At 34.9% G+C, this 22,192-nt stretch overlaps 1 protein-coding gene across 16 annotated transcripts in view; it reads right to left on the bottom strand.

Moving 5' to 3' along the window:
* Positions 1-2,830: 2,830 nt before the first annotated feature.
* The window catches only part of LOC144451989 (uncharacterized), a 148,205-nt gene continuing 128,843 nt past the window's right edge, over positions 2,831-22,192 (bottom strand). For 14 of the 16 annotated variants that reach the window (XM_078142935.1, XM_078142938.1, XM_078142941.1 and 11 more), the window contains 11 exons: positions 21,833-21,931; positions 16,019-16,110; positions 13,615-13,788; positions 11,925-11,974; positions 11,588-11,702; positions 10,368-10,478; positions 9,919-10,030; positions 7,818-7,969; positions 7,072-7,238; positions 5,343-5,529; positions 2,831-4,659 (listed from right to left, as the gene is read on the bottom strand). In XM_078142935.1, coding sequence (XP_077999061.1) covers positions 5,361-5,529; positions 7,072-7,238; positions 7,818-7,969; positions 9,919-10,030; positions 10,368-10,478; positions 11,588-11,702; positions 11,925-11,974; positions 13,615-13,788; positions 16,019-16,110; positions 21,833-21,931 — 1,241 coding nt within the window. In that variant the 3' untranslated portion in view covers positions 2,831-4,659; positions 5,343-5,360. The remainder of the gene's footprint in view (positions 4,660-5,342; positions 5,530-7,071; positions 7,239-7,817; positions 7,970-9,918; positions 10,031-10,367; positions 10,479-11,587; positions 11,703-11,924; positions 11,975-13,614; positions 13,789-16,018; positions 16,111-21,832; positions 21,932-22,192) is intronic. The other 2 variants (XM_078142937.1, XM_078142944.1) reach the window with 2 other exon arrangements.

The raw sequence follows: 22,192 nt of genomic DNA, 5'->3' as shown, positions 1-22,192 counted from the left end.
TTGTCATTGGGTATACAACAAAAAACTTTCTACGCTTTTTTTTTTTTTTAGCTTTTTGCAATGTATTGAGTTACAAACAGACTTGTTCTATGCTGTTTCAGATTGATTTTTAGGGTGGGAAGCCATGATAAAACTGTTGTGTAAATTAAAAATCCAAAATAAATACCACATCCTGGTCTACCACAAAACTATAGAGGGCAGCATATAAGTTCAATGACATGGAGTTCAAAAACAGCCATGAGCGAAAAATAGAAAGGTCACTATCCCGGTTGTGAAGATATCCAGAATATGCTAAGCATACCACTCGTGCTGTGTGCGACTGTATATAGGTTCGTAATGGTACATCTTTGAGTCTGCCCCCGAAGGAATTCGTACCATGTCATCTTCAGTTAGCACATCGGTACATTTTATTAGCGTAGTGCCCCCCCCCCTCCCCCAACTCTCCTGCAGACGAGAAAGTGTGGAATTACAAATTACGATCAGTATCAACAATGTTCTATGCAACAAGAATAAGTCGTATTCCGTCACACGAGATCATATGTTTTCTTATATGTGAAGTGGTCACAATTGTACACACCTCACAACTGTGACCATTTCTCATATATGAAAATATAATAATTCTTGTTGCATAGAAATATTATTGATACTGATTTGTAATTACTCTGTTGTTGATGTTTGTCACTCAGTATTTATTTTGTTGTTGTTGTTGTTGTTTTTTAGTAAACATAACTAACTAAGCCAGAGCACCCTGTGGTATTACTGCATGATTTGCATCACGTCGACATCCATATTAGTTCCAGTACTCCTGTTAATAAGTTTCAGGATTCTGTATCGATAAACGTGGCGTGGTTTTCACGCCATCGAAAATCAATATTAGCACACATAGCCAGAGTTATAAATAATGCGAGTAGATATATCTTATACAACTGTAAGTTAAACACAGCTGTAAATACCAGTCAAGGAGTAGTTACGTGATGAATTATATCTCAAATTTAGATATCACAACTTCTTACACAATCGATTTAGACGAAAAATTGGCACAGGACAGTAGTCTCTCTTGTTCGTCTGGGAATCTACTGCGGTTGATCTCCGCAGGCGGCCAAAATGATCTTTCTCTAGCCCTTTCGATCTGTAGTTATAAATCGAAATGTCAAATCACTTCCGGAAATAACAAAGGACTTGCTTTAAATGATGGTAAAATAACCAAATCGGGGGTTGTGTTGGTGGTGGTGGTGGTGGTGGTGGTGGTGGTGGTGGTGGTACGGTGGTGGTGGTGGTAATGAGATATGAAGAGTTAAATGTATATGTGTACTCTGTTTTTCGAACGCCACATATTACAGACACTATTTACAAATCATCACATTTCATTAGAAACTGGGGCACATACTACATTGCAGTTTAAATGATATACTTAGTAGATATGAGCACCTAAATTTCATACCAAAGTGACTTTACTATATCTGCCATACTAATGCTACTCTACCAATATTACGGGCATTACGAATCATTTTTATTTGATTTACGAAACTAAATCTTCGGGTCTACTTGATTTTCTGCTATATAAGTCTTAGCTTCAAAATAACACCTTATCGTTAGTAAAAATTAAATGCAAATCCGATAAGGACACTGAGACCCAGAAATTATGAACTACGGTATAGTAAAGACATTACATGTACAAAAACTTCCTTGAATGTGAATTATACAGATTTATTCAAAATCTTTTAGCGTCCATTGTGGAGCTATATATTGAAGCAAAAATTATGGAATCTAGATCACTAAAACCCGTACATTTTGAGTGCACCAATATAACATTCAATGAGCATATTTTGACCAATTTTCTGGGCCGAACAAAGTGTGTTGTGGTATACAACCGATGACGAAACTCCTCCATCTCGTAGAAAATAGTTATAATAACATACAAAAAGCAAAATAAATTTAAAGTTTGTTAGTTGTGTTTACTTTGTTGAAGTCTAGCTGTAACAATGTATTAGTGGAAATGAAGCACTGATCGTGAAATAGTCGACAATAATGGGACTTTCAAAAGTCGATAATAGCTAGGCGAAGTTCTGAGAATAATCGATCGTATTCTATGCTTCTCTTTGTAGAGTGATGCGAGTGGACTATATCAAATCACTGAAACCAAGAAAACACTGAAGTTTCTGGACTTTCCATTCAGTAAGTACCACACTATTTAACCGTTCACAGATATACTTCAGAATTATGCAATTCTCTCCATTGCCACCGAGGGCGCTGTAACTGTGTATTGTCAAAATTAACACTTGCATAGCACCAGGTGGAGGCGTTTCTCTTTCTGTCCATTGGTGCTTTAAAAGTAAACATTCCATTGTGGGGGGGGGGGACCCCGATGTGCACGTGACTTGGACAACTTTTACTACAGCAGTAAATAAGAGAACAGATCAAACTAAGACATACCTTTGTATTACATGATACTTACGCAATCATAAATTCTTGAAACTTTTGAATTTTATTGTCAAATTTTTGTTTGTAAGCACCCTAAACCATATGCTTGGCAGAAGATGTGCAGCGGACAGCCACTGCAGCTTAACTTAATAACAGAATAAAATTTGTTTTGGTGTTGCAATGTCAACTGTAAACAAATTCTAGGTACGAGTAAAGAGGACTTTGAGAAAGGATATATCGTGTGATACAAACAAGTTTATATTTCCAAAGCCAGGTACAAATTTAAGTTAGGAAAAGATAATTCAAAGAAAGAATTCTTCAAGTTTGGATTTCCATTCAATCACACACCTCATAAGCTTCATCCTATAGAATGCATACAAAAAATACACCACAAATCAATTATTTGCTTCTGCCGATAGTTTATTGACATTCACCACAAATACTTCTAAAAATGTTAAGATGGCAACAAATTATTGACTAATATACTTAAGAATAAAGCACCTTTCATGAATTGAAAACAAATACGTTTTAATTAATATTAATCAAATAATGAAAAATTGCATTATATTCATTCAACAAGGCATTCTGCATACTTAATTTGTTTAAATTTCAAATTCCACCATGACAGGTGTCAATCTACTTAATATGCAAATTAGTGACACATCATGATCGGCAGCTACTTTAGCCAATCACTCGACTTGGTACTTCTAATTTGCATATTAATCATCTTGGCACCTGGATCCCCACATAGTTGTCTTTTATCTTGCTTGCTTTGATGTTACAAGGGTAAAGTAGAACTTTTTTTTAGTTACTAATAATTTTCCAAAAAATATTGTTACCCCTACATTAAATAATTTTGGTACCACACCCAATTAATTCAACTAAATCAAAACATGTTATTTTTAATTTATGATAAGAAAACTGAAAGCCGAATATTGCTGATGAATTGCTGGTGAATGACATCTATTTAAATATATACCTCTTGAAAACTAAATCTGAATCCACAACTTTTGGCATTTCTGAAAAAAATTGTATGCATGCAGTATTTTAAATTCAAAACTCTACCATCCTCCTTTTCATTGGAAAGTGCTATGATTCATATATTAACCCTAGTACCTAGGTATGGTTGAATAAATTCATTAGAACAATTCATCAATGTAGCAAGGGTGAAATTTGAAGTGTATAAAAATAGTGAATGAGTAAATTGTTGAAGTAAACTATACTATCCATTCATCTTCAGGATTGAAAACCAGTGTATATGTGTAATATGAAGTAGTGTTTTGTACTAGCTGTGTGTTCTTGTACGAAATATTATAAGTTAACTTATGGGAATATACAAAAAGTGAATGTGGGAATGAATGTGTATGTATGTATGTATGTATGTACCTACGTACATGTACATGTGTATACTCTGTGTCTGTGTGTGTATGCATGAATGCAGCACAGTAAGGTGGCAGTTGAGTATTTATGAAAATGTTAATACATTGTCGTCTATAATGTAAATTTGTATAGATACCGCTAGGTGATGAAATCTACCTACACTACATGTACATGCTATTTAAACTGTATAATACATTATTTAGCTAGAGTGTCAAGCAGTGACCACTGACTTGTAAACCCAACCCAACATCAACATTCTTCTATTTACACAAACATATAAGGCACCTTTTTTATTCTTTTCACAAACAACGTACTCCATATTTCCTGTATCGTGGTATATTCCCCATGGTTTGTTGCAGGAGGGTCAAACCATTTCACAGTGAATAGGGATGACAGGTATCAATGACTTAGTTGGACTCCTACAACACACTTGTTCGATTACAATTTTCTATCTCTAGAATTTACAGTTCACTTTGTGTATAACATTGGAGACACAAACTCTGTTCCACTTTTAGAATTCAAGGTCTACATAAAAACCTATAAAATATTACGACGAAATTAATCATGTTAAAATATCAATATATTGAAACAATCAAAAAGATGCATTTCATGCACAAAAAAAATGAATTTCAAACAATTTTTAGGAATAAAAGTAAAATTTTGACAATAAGAGAATTGTTTTTTTTTTTAATCTATCGTCTGCATTGGCAGTATGGAGTGTTTATATTACAAAAGTTGCCTCCTTTATTATACATCACAGGTCCTGTTTCATCTTGGGTCACCAGCTCCATATGACCTTCAACCTTTGACCTGGGTTTACCACACAAATTGTTCTGTTATAAATAGTTGACAATAATCCTGTAAAAAGAAGCAAATATGAGATATTAGATATATACACAGACATTAACCAGTTTAACTTGTAGTGTATAGTATGTGAGTAAAGTTATCAACATGGAAGACTTTGAACTTTGGATTTCCTTGGGGTGAGATCAATAGTTCAATGTAGGATAAAACATTGCTTAGCTATGCCTCAGGCGCCCTCCCCCCCCCCCCCCCCCCCAATTCTTGTTTCTCTGTAATTTTTGGAAAAAGATCAACTTTATTTTAGACCAGAATTCAAGAAATATTACTTCCCAATGAAGTAATATTCTTAAATTTTAGAAAATGTTCTTACAATCAAGTTTCTATTTATTCCAATGTCGTCTCTAGGAATGAAAGGGTTAAGTTTTAGTGCCATGAATTTACTGTCGTGAAAATTCTCAATTTGACGACATTGTTTTTTTTAGAAATGTTTGCGTTAAGGGTACAAAACAGATACATACAATTAAAAGTAAAATCATTTTTGTTGAATGAGAACTAAATGATTCAAAACCCTCTAGCCAAAACTTAAAGAATTAATTTTTGTATTGTATGTTGAGCTATTGATGTCACTACGGCTGAGTCACTACGGCATGAAATCATGATCTAATACCATACGGCCGAAGGCTCAGAATGAGTTGGCAGGAAATATTTAACCAATAAAAAGTCTACACTGTGTTCACCTGCATATTATTTACCATTTACATTCTTTCTACATAGTTTCCTGGGAAGGTACCAAAATGACCGGTCCTCGTGGAGGAACCAACAAACCAACCATCATCACATTTCTCCATGACAACGACGACATCACCTTCTAAGAGTTCCAACTCGTCTTCGTTATGAGGCACGTATGGATAAATTGCACGAAAGCTACAAGGAACAATTTGACAATATGTAAGTTAAACTCTTAGAGATAATATGGCAACACTTTGAGCATGTTTTCAATACTCAGTCAGAATACATCATCATTTCACTGTTGCTAGACATACATGTTGCCTTTGCATATATAAGTATCCTTACGGTTATAGTGGTTGTTCATTTGAATACATTTTCAATACTGGATAAAAGCTAAATTATTACACTTAGACCTCAGACCCCCACCTAACTTACTGACCAAAATTGAAAATCACACGATAGTAGTATGAATATAAAGCCAGTATGTGGTAAGGAAAATATAATTCTTTTGTTGACACTTGCTTTATTCTTGTGCCATGCATTTAATGTAGCAAAAATTCTTCCTTTTCCAAAGTTGACATTTAAAAAAATAAAAAAATTGTATTTAGAGGTTTCAAAACATCCATTAAAAGTAAAATTGATCTTGTACGATGAGAACTAAAATGGCTCCCCCCCCCCCCTTAAAACAATTTAGTTTTATATCCTACATTGAATTGCACCTTACACAGAGTCTAGTGAGTTCATGTTTTCTAATTTCTATATATCCTACAACTGTGTTTGTTGCTAGCCACCATTTCTTAATTAGCATAACAATGGATATTGAAAGTGTCCCTGACTTATATGCAATCATTGTTTTTGCTGTATGGTGGCAGAAGAATCCCGTCATCACATTTCTATTAAAAGTTAGCCAAAGTTGATCAAATGATTTACAAAGGTTGGAACGGCCAAAACAGCTTTTTAGCATTGAGCTTTTGATCTGTCTGATTCAACAATCCCCAATGCAGTAATTCACTAGATGGCTATGTTTATTGCTGGAGCCTAGTAATGATGTGATAAGGGTATGTATTTTGGATATGAATTCTTTAGACAACTCTTCTGTGTTTGTAACAATGGATTATAAAACGCTAAAAAGAATGTAAAAAAGTTTATTATTGTATTTACAATTACAAATATTTTTAACATTTCTTTTTATGTTTTGTATTACAGGTATTGAGTTACAAACAAGGATATAGTAGAGTTGTTTTATGAATTAATAATCCAATTTGACATCAATATGGTCACTTTAAGCTACCAATCAAGACTCGGTATGTGTAATATCATTTTACCTCATATTCTTATATGTGTAGCCTGTGTAGTGAGAGTCCTAGTCACCACTATCAAGAAATTGCATAATTCTATAATGTACTGAAAAATTTGTTGTGGGCTAGTTAAAGAGGAACATCTCTCCAGGATATTTGAATATTCATAGTGTTTTCACTGATGGTAATGGCCATTATGAGTCGTGAATGTTTCACCTATTGTATATGTATTTCTGCTGACTCCCATGAGGCAATGTGGCCGAAGTTCAAATTGGTGTTTGTCTGAAATCAGGTGATATAATGTCATGAAATGATTCTCCAGAGTTTACGAAAATGTCTTTATTTCCTGGAGTGGTGTTCCCCCTTGATAAAAAATACACAGGCACTCACACCAAAGCTTTTGTCAATCTAAGAACAAAACAGAGTAACTTAGACTTACTGTTCTTGTACTGATGGTGGTGCTGTTGTATTGCCATGGTAATACTGTTGTTGTTGTTGTGGCTGTGGTGGTGGGCGTTGTTGTGATGGTAATGGTTGACTGTACTGCACTTCTTGTACCTTCTGTTGTTGTTGTTGATAAGGTGAATGATAAGGACCAGGTGCTTCCTACAATCACAATGTGAAATAACAGTCTTAGATATACCAAGCCAAGTTGTATGCGTTTGAACAGAAAACATTGAATTAATACCCTGGTCTACATCATGAAAATGTGTGTACAGGTACAGGTATATTATTCACACTATTTTTCTTAATTCTGGAGGAAAATGAGTGACAAGAAGACCCCTTCCATCACTCATAGTTTTCATGGTTGCAAATATACAGGAAATTAATTTTGCTTCAATGCCACCAAGCAATAGTTTAACATAAATTGGTCATTTAGTTACAAAAAGACATTGTATCTGTTAATTAGTGGTCAATATTATCTGTAGGTAGTGTAGTGGTAAGTTTAAATCTTAAACAAAAGCTTGGTTTTGAATGTCACCATAATATATTGACTCTAAAATACCAATAATTAGACATTGTACATGTTGATCAGTGGTTGATATCCATAAGTAGTGCAGAAACTAATTTTTGAGTGTGGCCACAGGTTATGCAATATTATGAGTAAATTATTGTATCTAACAAAATATTTATTTTCTTTTAAACATTCCAGTTACAGCTAGTGCAGTATTACATCAAACTTACCCTAGGTCTTTGTGGTGGTGGTGCTTGTTGTTGATGTCTAGGACTTAACTGAGGTGGTGGCGGCTGTTGATGCGGCGGTGGACTTCTAATGGCAGGTGAATGTTGAGGTGAAACAAACCCACTTCCTCCCACATTTTTATGTGCCGGAGAAACTAAGAAGAAATAAAACAAATTTTTCACTATTTACTTTACCTTGATTCCAAAACAGTTTTACCCAATAAGGTCAAACTTTCAACTGCTCATAGACTAATCCTAGCTTGAAGGAAAACATCTACAATTATTTTCCATGAAACATATTCTTTTCTTTGTCACAAATAAGATTGAACAGTTGTAGACTTCCCCTCCATCTTGTTATGGAGGATATTGTTTTAAAAAAAAAAAGAAATCAATATAAACAACCAGTTTACCCTGGTGAATCAAAATGAGGCTTACCAGCATAATTATGTATCTAATTTAAGACCCAGGTTCTCATGTGATAAAAGTATTTACAAAACACAAAGAAAATCAGTGTCATTATATTATAACTCCATTCATTTTGAAACGAGTTTATACTAGGTTATACTTATAGCCAACAAGACAAGTAAAGACAGAGTATAATTTATAATTGAACACCATATTATTTCCAGTCAGACACCATTTCTCTATGTCTTCAGAAATCTACAAGCAACAGTAATTTCCACTACTAAATAATCTTGGACATCATTATCTCATTTTATCACAGAAATTGATGCAAGTTATTCTCTAAATGACCTTTGTGTAGTGGTATTCCCTTGACAAGACTTTAGGCCCCTTGTATCTACAGGGACATCTCAGTGTCTGCAAGTATTCTAAGAATGACTATGGAATGTTGTAACTGCTATCCAATCAGCCTTTAGGGATTTGATCACATGACTACATTGTGAAGATTCCAGCTATGAACTATCAAGCAACCTCTCTGGAACACATCAATGCACTATGAGGAAAGTTCAAAGTTCAACTCATGTTTACAATATGGCATTATCTAATGCAACAATATGCCAAGAAATTCACTGCTGCATAAAAAACAGACCTCATTTTTCTAAGTCCAAAATTGAGGATTAATTTTACATGTAGTCAATTTGAGGAAACGTCCTATTTTTGACGTAGAAAATTTTTATCTAAAGCAAATTTTTTACAAATATTTATCCAGTATGACTTATACCTCGTACAAAATTACTGAAATTCAAATTTCTCTTTCAACTGCAGAATTCAAATGGGTGTCAACAATAAGAAAACGTTTATTCATTTGTAAATGAAGTAGTGAATATTTGTTGCACTTCTTGTGAAAAAACAATGTTCTCTCAGGTTACATATTCCCAGATTTTTTGTAGTAATAATTTTGTCACGCCAGATAATAAAATTTAGCAACCTCAGAATTTTTGTTTCTATTGAATTATTTTCTACTGTATGTCTACTTGTTAGACCTATGGTTGAATCTGCCACCACTGTTTGGGACCCATATAGACAATCTGATATAATCAACCTAGAAAAAGTACAACGGTGGCGTGCTGCCCGGTATGTTAATAGCAGATACAGAAACCACTCCAGTGTTAACAACATGATACAAACTCTCAATTGGAAAGCGGCTAGACTACCAATACTCTATAAAATCTCAGCAGGAACCGTTGCCATAAATAAAGACAAGCATCTTAAACCTCCATCAAAATATATTAGACACATACATAGTAAAAGTTATCAAATATCAACATTTTTCCCTAGAACCATCACAGAGTGGAACAATTTACCACCTGAGAGTGCAACTGTAGGATCACTTGATGCTTTCAAATCTTAAATAGCATCACACTTGGACAACTAAATACAATTCCTATTTATTTTGAATCATAATTAATCATTCTTATTTTCAATTTACAAAGACTGCAACACACAAGCAGTTCAAAGTTTTAGCATTGAGCTTTCGATCTGTCTTGGTTGACGATCCTCATCAGAATGACAAATTCCATAGTTACAGCTGACTGTATGCTAAAAAAACCTTTGTAAATCATTTGATCTACCAAGCTGATGAACATTTTGAAGGCGGCCAGTTATGGGAAAAAGTACTTTGAATACAAGTCTCTTTACTCACCAGGTTCCTGAAGGACATCCACATATGACGCTGGGAATATTCCTTGTTTTTCACCAACTTTTCCTTCATACCAATTATTGTCCACTCTCCTTACAAGTATGACAGTATCACCCTGAATAAAATACAGGTGTTTATCAGTATAATATGTAAATTAAGCTAAATATGCTTAGACTTGAACAAAACACAGACCAGATGTCATGTACCCTCTAAGTGGTTGTGTCAACCATCTAGTCAGTGCTATAGACGAGATCTCATGTCATCCAACACAACACATGGATACAATTTCAAATCTAATCTGATGTCTGTCATCGCTATGATATCAGTTTGAGAACACAGTTTGAGAGATAGAGATTGACAAACAGAAAACAGATAAAGTCACATCTATACATGTGCATACACACATAAAGGTAAATACACAACACACAGATACAGACACACACAACCTTTACCTTTTTAAGTGATAATTCCATATTGGTCTCGCCTGTAAAGCCATACTTTGCCTTTGCTTTGCCTTCATTAGCTGCAAGTTTTGGAGACCTGGGTTCTGATGCTTGTATTGTCTACAAATACAAAACGGAAAAATATAAGTACGAATGAATAGTGGAGTTCAGTGGGTGGCCAATAGATATGTCCACATACAAGTAGTCTAGTTCCTATACGGTATCGTTACAATTTACACCTCCACTAGTCTAGTTCCTATACAGTATCATTACCATTTACACCTCCACTGTAGTCTAGTTCCTATACAGTATCGTTACCATTTACACCTCCACTCACATAGTCTAGTTCCTATACAGTATCATTACCATTTACACCTCCACTGTAGTCTAGTTCCTATACAGTATCGTTACCATTTACACCTCCACTCACTATCTACTTCCTATACGGTATAATTACCATTTACACCTCCACTCACAGTCTAGTTCCTATATGGTATCGTTACAATTTACACCTCCACTGTAGTCTAGTTCCTATACGATATCATTACAATTTACACCTCCACTGTTTTAGTTAATAGAGACCGCGTTGGCAACCAAACTAACATAGGAGTGATTCTGTTCATTGACAAATATGGCAAGTCATGCATCATGATCACTATGTAAGCTCCAACCCATCCTCAGTCCCAACCACAATATTGAAATTGCCATATTCATAATGCCAGAGTTCAGTTCAAGGGAAAGTCTTCCAATAAAACATATAAATTTCTGCTCAGAAACAAAGATACAGGCTATGTTTCTATAGTACAGAGACAATATACAATAATTTACTACAAATGACATGTTTGTCACTAGTTTGACAATTCAGACAACTTCACTGGAGAAAGTAAGGCATTGCTAGAAGTTTTGTAGCATCACCATGTCTCATTCACCATTCTTCACAAAACTCATACAATGGAAGATAAGACTCCATAAGAGTGACGTAAATGACCTTCTTACTTCTATTTAACAGAACAAGTGTTATCTATCAAGTAAAACAACAACCTAAAATGATCAACTTTGTGATCGAAAATGTATATGTTCCATATAGTCTTTCTGGCAAATGTTGCCTCTTTTAGCTGAAATAAATATCTCAGACAAAATAAAAAGTTGGTTTGCAAGTTTATCTTGTCCTCCGACAATTGTCTATGCCATGATAAACCAGTCTGACTGAGAACATGAAGAATTCTTACCTCCACGTAATTACTGGGGAAAATTCCAACCCTGCCATGGTGTTCACCTTCCAGCCAATTCTTATCGATCTGACGAGTTATATAAATAATATCACCCTTTTTGAATGATAATTCTCTGTAAAACACAAAGAGATGAAATATATCAGACAAGTGATGAGAGAGAGAGAGAGAGAGAGAGAGATTTATCTTTTGCTAGTTTTCTCATACAACAAGAACAAAGAAACATTACGATACACACATACTACCATACTAGTTGATTGATTTCAACTCAACTCACACGGAGTATCCCCAGCAAAGACACTAAGCTACACACACACACACACACACATATACTTACTTGGCGTTCTGTGCAGTAAAGGGGTACAATGCCCTTGCAGGAACTTTCACCTGTAAAAAGAGTACACAACATACAGTTTGGTTGCAAAAAACTTTACAGGTGTGGTTTTGTGAGGCTTTTTAAACACCTTCTGTTTTTAATACGAAGGGATAAGAAAATTGCTAGTTCATGACAATATTAAGTTACTAAATGTTACGTTTTAAGTTTAACTGGATATAAATTTATTGAGGACTAACATTTTAAGTGTATCAAAATAGGTGTATAACATATAATTCATTTGAAACCGAGATGACATGAAAATTTCTGAGCGTTAACTTTACAATTGTCATCATGTATTGTATTGGTTTTCCTGTCATGCTTTCACATGCAATAAATATTGTTTTAGTTTGGGACGATATCACGGCACTTTCTATTTTATACCTGATGATATAATTATCATAACTAGAGTGTTCTTTCGATGTATGACCCATTGCTAATTTCAAACCCTGGTCCTATCCTATACTTGTATCATGTTCACTATACTAGTACCAAAGTTTGTGAAAACAAGATCACAGAACACATGGTCTCTACAGGATATTACTATTGACAGAATATTAATCCATACTGTCCTTTCCTTCAATGACTCGGGCACACAATCAGTATCTTAATGTTTGAATAGTATACGAAGATCTGCTTCACCCCCATCCCCTAAAACATATAGTTACATGTGTCAAAATTGATTTATACTAAGCAAAGGTATGGTCTATCGTTCTGATTTAAAATGATTGAATAACAGTATAATTTCATGAGAACATGACAAAATAAAATACAGCGTATTGCAGGTCACTGTTCACTGGCTCTGTTTGGTACAACCATAAAGAAACCAATAAGAAATTGCAGATGCACACATCAGCTATGCTTTAAGATAGCAAGATTGAATGAATACAGTTTCTTGTTACATTTTGTCTGAATGAAATGAACTAATGTACCACCATGCAGACATCAACTGCAGATATCAAAACATTGGTGTCTGCAGCATGTCTGCATCTAGTTGCAGTAATAATTGGTTGATTTCATTCAAACTAAATGTAGCAAGAAATTGTGACCTTGCCATCTTGAACTTGAAGTGCAGAATGTGCAATTTTTATTATTGTTGTTGTGTGTGATTGTATCAGAGACAATATACGATAACCTGCAATACACTATACACCAGTAGGTCAAAGTTATCTGATACATACAATCAGATTAAACTTAGTATATTTGAGAATGTATGCAGTGCCAAAAACTCAAGGCAAAAGGAAATTTGTAAACCATGCATTTTAACAAACAAACAAAACATGCAAAACGCTTATCAGCAAATTAGTTAGAAAACTCTTGAAAACTGTGAAAGTGATCAGACGGAACATAAACAACAGAAATGAACACTGAGTAACAAAAAGGCAGCGACATACAGACAATATTGGCAGGATGTACAAATAAATATATTTACACACATATGAAGCTGTGTTTTGAAGCCATACATAAGCCTCATGTGTTTACAGCTGGGATTGTGGTAAAGGTAAGGTATTCTCAGCCTTCAAGTGTACAGCTGAAGTTTACTAATTTTTAAACTATCTATAATTTGCTGCTAAGGAAGCAACACCATATCAACTTTCAGATCAACTCTACGCATATCTATACATTGTTTTTTTTACCCTTCGTTTTAACTTACTTCCTGGGCCTTCTTCCGTTGTAGCTCTTTTTGTCTGGCTACTTCAACCGGATCCTCAAATCTTTCATTTGTAATGATTTGTGATTTCATCGGACTGTAATCGGAGTGTCGCCTCCATTTTTCTTGCTCTTTCTCAGCTTCTTTCCGCCGCCGCCTCTCTTCCTCAAGAATTCTCTGAAGGCACAGAAAACGACCAATAGCGGATAGCCCAATGTCTGCAAACCATTGGTCTATCATTTCTAACTACAGCAAGGTCACTGGGACCTATATACATCTTTTTTTGTTCTTTGCGTAAAATTACATGAATCCATACATCTCAAAAGGAATGGACAACATACAAGAACAAAAAAGGGAAAAAAAAGGGAGAGGGGGTCCGAAGCAGTGTGCCTGCTAAGCCAATTTGATGTGTCACTGATGCACACAATTTCTAGTGACACACCGATATTTGGTGTTCCCCTATCTCTAACTATGTGGTGACTCACAAGAAATGCCAGTTTTTCTCATTTTGACTCACAACAAGAATATTTAGCTATCATTAGAGGGCTACATGGTCCTAAGGTAAATTATTGTGAAGTCGAGTCAAGAAAAAATCCATAAGCTACAACACTAATCTAAAAGAATAATATCAAAATGCACTGGGTAACTGCAAAAAACCACCCTGTTTCTTTGATAGCCAAATGCATTATGGGTAGCCTGTAAAAGGTCAACACTAGTCTACAGGAAAAAATACCAATTGCATTATGGGAAACTACAAGCACTGACTGGGTTGCAAGTTTAGTTTTGATCCTTAAAAATAATTGCGAGTATTATAGCTTAAAATAAAGACTGACTTTAATTGTTCAAATTTTGGACAATATTTCAAACATCTGGTCAATGTATCCATGTCAAACACGATGTGTTAAGACGGCTTGAGGAAAAATTTAATTTTAGAAAATGTTTCTTTTGATAAATTACTCAACATTTGTTTACAGAAAATTGTGTTGGGCATGACCGAGATTTTTTTAATAACAAAATTTAGAGAAGAGAAATCTAAGTACAGAATTTGGACCTTCAAAAGTCTCATTCTGTGAGAGGTCGAACGATGCAGTGTTTAAAGAAAACACTTAATGTGTGACGATTTCAACATAATCACCCTGTTTACATTTTGGTCACTGAGGTAGAAAATACTGGCGACATGTTGTAAAATTAATGCTGGACTAGTAAAAACAAAGCACTGGACAGAACAATATTGGCATCCTATCTGTAACTCTGCTTGATAAAACATACCTGATTCAGATTATGTGATTTTCCCCCCTTTTTTGGCATTTAAATTCATTGTGCCAATTGAATTAGTATTAGCATGTGTCACAATGTTCAACACTGAGGGCGCTATAGTGTACAGCTCTGCATTAAATGGTGTTTTTCTTGAACAAGCACTAATTGGGTTGCAAGTTTAGTTTTGATCCTTAAATCCATTCTCTGAACTACTCTGTTGTCTACGAGCGCACAGTGACACAACATAATGAAAGACGCTTTGGATCATAGTTGGTGCTCGGGTGTGTTCCAAATAAACAGTGCCCTTCAGTGATGTTCAGTGGTATTGCAACAGGTGAAAGGTTAAAGTTGAAAGGTGATTCAGAAGTTAATACCAAGTACCCTCTTCCAAGTACCCTCTTCATAGCAACATCAACTTTTTAGCTTTTGCTTTTTTTCTTTTTCTCACTTTTGGGTGTTGAGATTCATTGCTTCTAGTTCAAAATACTGCTACCATGTACTAACGATATATCATTTATCAAGTTTCAAGGTACTTTATATATGTTTCATGAAAATGATATAATCATTTGACTTTTTGGGTCTCAGAAAAACATCATGGGCAATATATTTTAAGATTATTCTAAAGATTTGTTTAATCTACATCATTAATGTACAACTCAACACCTATTATTGTTCACCTGTTGGCATCACTGTTGTAAGTGCTAAGGACCTAGCCTGAGACTGAGTGACTCTCAACAGTTAAAGATTAACAAGCAACAGTGCAGAGTCACTTATCAGGCCAGTAATACAGGCCACTGAGAACAGTGCAATCAATACATTGGGGCTATACAGGACAACAACAGGATTGACAAGTAAGCTACGACAACATTAAGGGTATTTCATGCAGTGGTATGGATGACTTGCAACATTGCGATATATGACATCACAGGACAGAATACGACATGTGATTTCCCTTGTACCTTGTACACCTTATACCAACAAACAAATCAGTGCTTTTCACATACACCAAGCAAACAAAACCATGGCAAGGCACTAAATAGTGTAACCTGGTCATCCCCATAGTCTCTAGACTTTGGTTCATTTGGATTATTTTCTGTAGGTTGGGTGGCACCATTATGGAGAGACATAGGGGTGACAGCGTATCACCTACCTCTTTCTGTGCATTGGAAGATGGACTTAAAGGACTCGCTGGACCACGATAATTGGGTATGTCTGATGCCGAGTAACGATTTGTTGGTGAAGCTGAAATGAAACAAAAATATCACGATAATGTTAGTCTCGACAAACTTTCATGTACAGGTGGCTTTTAAAACATCTAAGAGGGGAGAAAAGAGGGAAGTGTAACAGACAAGACTTGAGCTCAGACTACTGAACCAATATCATGCACAGAAATTATTCTATTCTACTTTATGTGTACATGGAATAGAATTTATAACATTACATCTCATACAAAGTCATAATATCGCTCTATTTTACATATTATCAGAACACCTTCCAACTGCTTGTTGCACTCATGTTGTGTACAAATTAACAATTTCAACCTTGTCATATTTTCAATATTACCCCATCTTTGAATATTAATCTCACAAACATCTGGCTGTACACCAATCAAATTGAAATCATATTCACTTAGCCAACCTTAAACCAAAATCTCAATCTCAATGTCAATCTCAAACATCTGGCCATGTACCAATCAACTTGATATCATGTTATCGGCTTCATTATATATTTCCAAAAAATCAAGAGGACTTCAGGTTTGGAAACCAATGAATCAATAAACCAGTGAACAGACATTATAACCTCCACTCTAGATATAAACAGATATTGCAACCAGCATCCTAGATACTTTCTTGTTGAATGGTTAGTCAAAACTGTGTCATAATTTTTCACTCTCCAGTGACATATTTCAGTTTGGTTGATGGTTGACATTCAAGTCATCTAGTATACCACAGAAGTGATACAACATGTGGGATTGCACGTCTACCATGTGTTTAATATGACAGTCAATGAACTATTATTAGCAGATCCTAGAATACACTTTAATGTTATGTTGATAACCAGTGTTTTTGTAATCAGCCTACAATCATTTTTACCAGGGTTCCCTACTAGTGTTTTTGTTAAGGATGGTAAGAAGGTAAAACTACCCGAGTTCCCCAGTCATTTTATCAGGGTTTTCTACCACTGTTTTTGTTACAGATGGTAAGTAGGTAAAATCTATCCGAGTTCTCCAGTCATTTTACCAGGGTTTCCTACCACTGTGCCAGTGTTTTTGTTAAGGGTGCTAAGTAGGTAAAATCTACCCGAGTTCCCTTGATGTTTAAAAGGGGTTCCCTATCCAAACTATGGTATGAGGTACAGAAATCAATGCAAGTTTTATTCGATGTCCCATTTTGTTACTGAGATATCCAAAGTTTAGTAAAAACATTCTATTCAAACATATTGATTAGAGAATTGTCATTTACACAATGTTTATGAGAATTTTAAGTTGGAATGGTTTTATATAAAAGATCAACTAGATTGTGGGTATTTGTAATTTGTGATATAAGGAAAATTTTTCAAATATTTATATGATGCATATATGATTTCAGGGAATCAGTACATTACCATGCTGTCATCATTGCAACAGCTTCCACTAGGATAAAATACCACAAAAATGTAACTGTAAAACACACACTGCTAAAGTGCACAACTAGATAGTCAAACTGTTTTTGTAACTGTAAAACACATCTCTTATTGGACTCATTTACTGCTGATAGTGTAAAACACTGACTTCTATGTTCAAGGACCCTAGATAGGGTGAAACTATAACCCCATTAAATGACAAACACCTGGTCATACCTATACTATGTGTCGGTTGAACTACAGCCAGCACACATTATGGCTAGAATCCAAAAACGCATGACCCTTCCAGCACACTGACTTTACAATTAACTGTATACAAATACTGACAAAAAGCGTCTGGCTGAGATGACATAACACTGAAATCAAACCAACTGTGTGAGAAATACAACCAGAGAAGGAAAAAAAATGAACGGTATAAAAAAAAAAAGTCTGCTTACAAAAACAGCAGTCCATGATGGAAACCATCCATTAAAACACAATGTTACACCAACTCACATACTTGTGCTCACAGCAAACCACTTAACTGACTAGCAAGATAAGCAAGGAATGAACGGCAAATGTCTGGGAATAATTAACAAAAATACTGGTGTTTGTTCCCTGCTAATAAACCACGCCGTTATTTTCATGCCCACTCTTTGAATTGCCTGACACTTGACTTTAGGATCAAATAGTTATCCTAATAAAGGTCAAAGTTCATATGTCTGTCTCCAGGATTATCCAATCATAAGCTCTGTTAAGCTCCCCTGTCTGTTGCTGTAACCATTTGCATATCCAATCAAAAACTCTGTTGTTCAGAGTTCAGTTGTGCATGTGTTTACAACTTGCTAAGTGTCACAATAATAATCTATCTAGGCATGATAAATGGTTTGGTATATTATCTGGTTTAGGTTTCAATTCAAGAGAAATTTTCTTCTATTGAAAAAAATAAATTATCAGTTTTGATACTCACTTGTCTACACAGTTTTAAAGTCAGCATAATATTGTATAAACAAAACTAGGAACTGATCATCATTTTGATTATCTTCTGTTCTGAAAATATTCAGCCTTATTTATAATATAACAAACTAAGTTACTGATGAAATGATAATCAAAAGACAGAAGAAGACACAGAAAAATGCATTTATGGTTTACAAATATCTTTCATTGTTTCTGTTTCCATGTTTTGTTGTTGTAAACATTAGTCTTTTCATTAAAGTTGGTACAGAAAATGAATTCTACTTATAAGCTTTCTGTGTTTGTTTCTAAGCAGAATTCCAATAAAAGTTATTCCTAAATAAGAAACGATGAAGATTGTGTCACCTCATATACAACCTGTAACACCCAAGCAAAGCAATTCCATAGTGTGCTACTTTCATTTCTAGAATTATTATGAAATGTATATAAAGTACACTGTTTCAATTCATTGGTATCTTAGCCTTCTTATGCAGTCTAATTTATATATTAAACAATTTTGCCAGCTGATTTAAAACCAACTGATTACAGTTTTACGATAGTGTCACAACTGAGATTATCTGTAGCACTTTGTGCAATCTAGATAAATGTTTGATGGCATCTTCTACCATACTTGCTTTGCACTGCTAACACTGTTTACTGACTGATTATATTCAAAGCAACCATTGATTGACTTATAACTAAAGAAAATAAAAGTTTACTTTATACCTGATACTGATGGTATAAACACAGTGACATTGCTTTACTTGGGTGTTTAATACGGTTGCAAGAATCCTTCAAAATCACTGAATCATGAAGTCAACAACAGCCTGCAAAAATGACAATGGATATGCAAACTAACAGCTGTGAATGGTGATAAAAAAGGACATCGATTTCATCCATCTTTACAGCTGTTCATTCCTTCTATTCTCAAGTCACAACAGATGATAAAGTTTAAATACTTGGCTTAACATAAGACAGTAAATCAATAACATACGGCATCTACCCGTCTGGGCAGGAGACACTGAGGTAGTTGATGGAGGATCGAAGTAGTCACTGTAACCATCGTAATACAACCCATACTGTACCATCTCAAAGCTTGGATTATTACGAAACATAACTGTCTTGAAGTTGAACAGTAAGGTAATCAGGAACACAGAAAATCTGGTGTCCTGGACAAAAACTTGATCCCAAGGTGGACAGGATCACTCATGACAACGTTTGAGGCGTCAGAACAGCCGTTTGATAAATCCAGACAGGATTGAACCAGCTAGACAGCAACTGCTTCACTGTTTTGTCATCATTTGATCAACTATTTCTGAAGGCCATATTTATAGCCAGGAAGCTGACAGAAATACTCAACGGGATTTATCTGTTGATTGTCATGAATATTCATGATGTGTTTGGGGTTCACAGGTCAACTCATTTGTGACGGAATGGATGAGTTTCAAGTTTCTGGTCAATGTTATGTTTTCATTCTGTCCACTGAAGTTATGTTATGTTCTTTGATTAAGGTCTTTTCTATTTGTGATGATAAACACCCCTTGAAATGTAATGTAAGGAATCACATTCTGTTCTGATGTAAGCGCTACAAGCTCTCTATATAAACAGATTAAAATAACATATGACGCCCATCAAGGTAGAGATAGAGTTACGTTATATTCTGTTATTATAGTGTTAATGTGATGTAATGCAATGGAACTGAGTTCATAAAGGTCTGACACTAAATCATATTCTGCTGACAAACCTTATGCTCATTGGTAGACCCCTAAACTAATATAAGAGAAAATATTGTTTACAGGACTTTTTTGTCGATATAAATACATTCACCAAATACATAATCATTGCCCCCCAAAAGAATTTATGCAAAATTTTTCTTCCTTATTTTCATGGAAAATACTAAATTTTAACCCATTGAGTACATGACAATGGGTGAGATCAGTTTGAAAATATTCCAAATATCAAATTTCTTATTTATACTGTGATGAACTGTTTGGACAATGGACCACCTACAGAGAAAAAGGCTTCAACTCTACCATTGTACCAAATCAAACCAAATTAAATAGCACCACCAAGTGTTCAATTATTGAAATTGTTTTGTTTTCATGTCACAGTTCTCAGGTCATGAACTCTGTCACTGTCGATAGCTTATAATCTTAGCTAACCCAAAGCTGTCAACTATCTTTGTACTCATTGACTGGAATTAATCATTTGCCTTTTGACCTGAGAGAGATTGTAGACCAATGCTTATCCATAGTGTACTTCATATGCATATGAAAACATCTAGTATTACATGTGACTGCATTATGCAAAATCTTATTACAACTGAATCCTGAATATTTCCACAGAGTTCAAAACAAGACTTAGTTCATGTGGGCATTTCTAACAAACAGTACACACCAAAACACAGCAGTCAATCAGATCTTCCATAAACATCAGATGCAAAATCAATCAATTAAACTGAATGTCAATTTACATAGATACCAAATGATAAGCACTGTCATGGTTTATCTATACTTTGCATTACACTGCTGAAGAAGGCTATTAAGTGATTTAGCTGAAATATATACTAGTAGTACAACTTTTACGCTCAGAGTTTGGAACTACTACATACATGGTAACATAATACTGTAAATCTAGATATTTTAGCCATAAGAAAATTTTGCCATTTCAGTCTTCAATAGCCTGTAAGATCCACGTGTTGTTTTCGCTTACATAATACGCTCAACTCATAGTAGGTAGGGAGTGGTTACAAAAGTGGACCAACAGCTTTCAGACTAATTCTTCAGCTAGTTCCCAAAGACTAATTTCTACTATTTACCATCCTGGTACATTGTGTTCAAGTACAAGAAGGCATTAAAGTCACTACTTATTTTGTGTTTTCGTTTTCAACTGAAATGTGCGAAAATAAGTCTTTAGCGAAAATTTCCAGGTTTACAGTAGGTTTGTTGTTTGTCATTTAGTCACACCTGTAGGTAGCCACAAATTTATATCTATAACTGTTAGACCTTTATAGACCCTGGAGGAGTTAAATACCAATTTAAGCTAAATACACCACAGTACGTTGTCATGCAAGGAAATCTGAGACTATGAGGATTGTTACAGGAGGTGGAGAAAAGGAATATACTATATAGTACACAAGTTGATGTACAGCTCAGGAATATGATCGCCATGCCAACCAATGAACTCAATATGTGTGTGTGAATGATGATGCTGAAATGTTTAAAGGAAACAAAAAATGAATTTTCATTCCTGCATGAGAAACTCAAGATGTACATTCATTTTGGTCAAAGGCTGATTTTAACATAGTTGATGCCAGTGTTTCATTGGTTGGGAAGCTAGGAGTGTTTTACAAGGACAGGAAGAGTTAAGAGAAACAATTCAATTAATTATTGCATTCTGATTGGTCCACCTTTTGTATTTTGAATGGACGATGGTTTAACTCGGAGTTGCTGAGCAGCTGATTGGTTGGTCCTGTTTACTTGGTTCTTGTTGATCTGACGGGCTTTCTCTGTTGATTATGCAAATAAATGATAATGATGAACGTTAGTTCCATGAGGTGGGCGTGGCATGGCGTGGCATGACGTTATGTGACAACATGGTGTGATCACATGCATGAACATCTCAAATTCTGCTTTCATATACTGTGGAATTTATCGTCATAAAATAATCAACAATTTCAGTTTCAGTTTCATGGTAATTAATATTTGTATGACATTTTTATGTATCTGTTATCGTTTCCACTTCTGAATGATACAGGTTTTATAGGAAT

This window comes from Glandiceps talaboti, chromosome 22 (genome assembly GCF_964340395.1).
Source record: "Glandiceps talaboti chromosome 22, keGlaTala1.1, whole genome shotgun sequence".
NCBI classification, from domain to species: Eukaryota; Metazoa; Hemichordata; class Enteropneusta; family Spengelidae; genus Glandiceps; species Glandiceps talaboti.
This window is presented reverse-complemented; position numbering and strand designations above follow the sequence as displayed.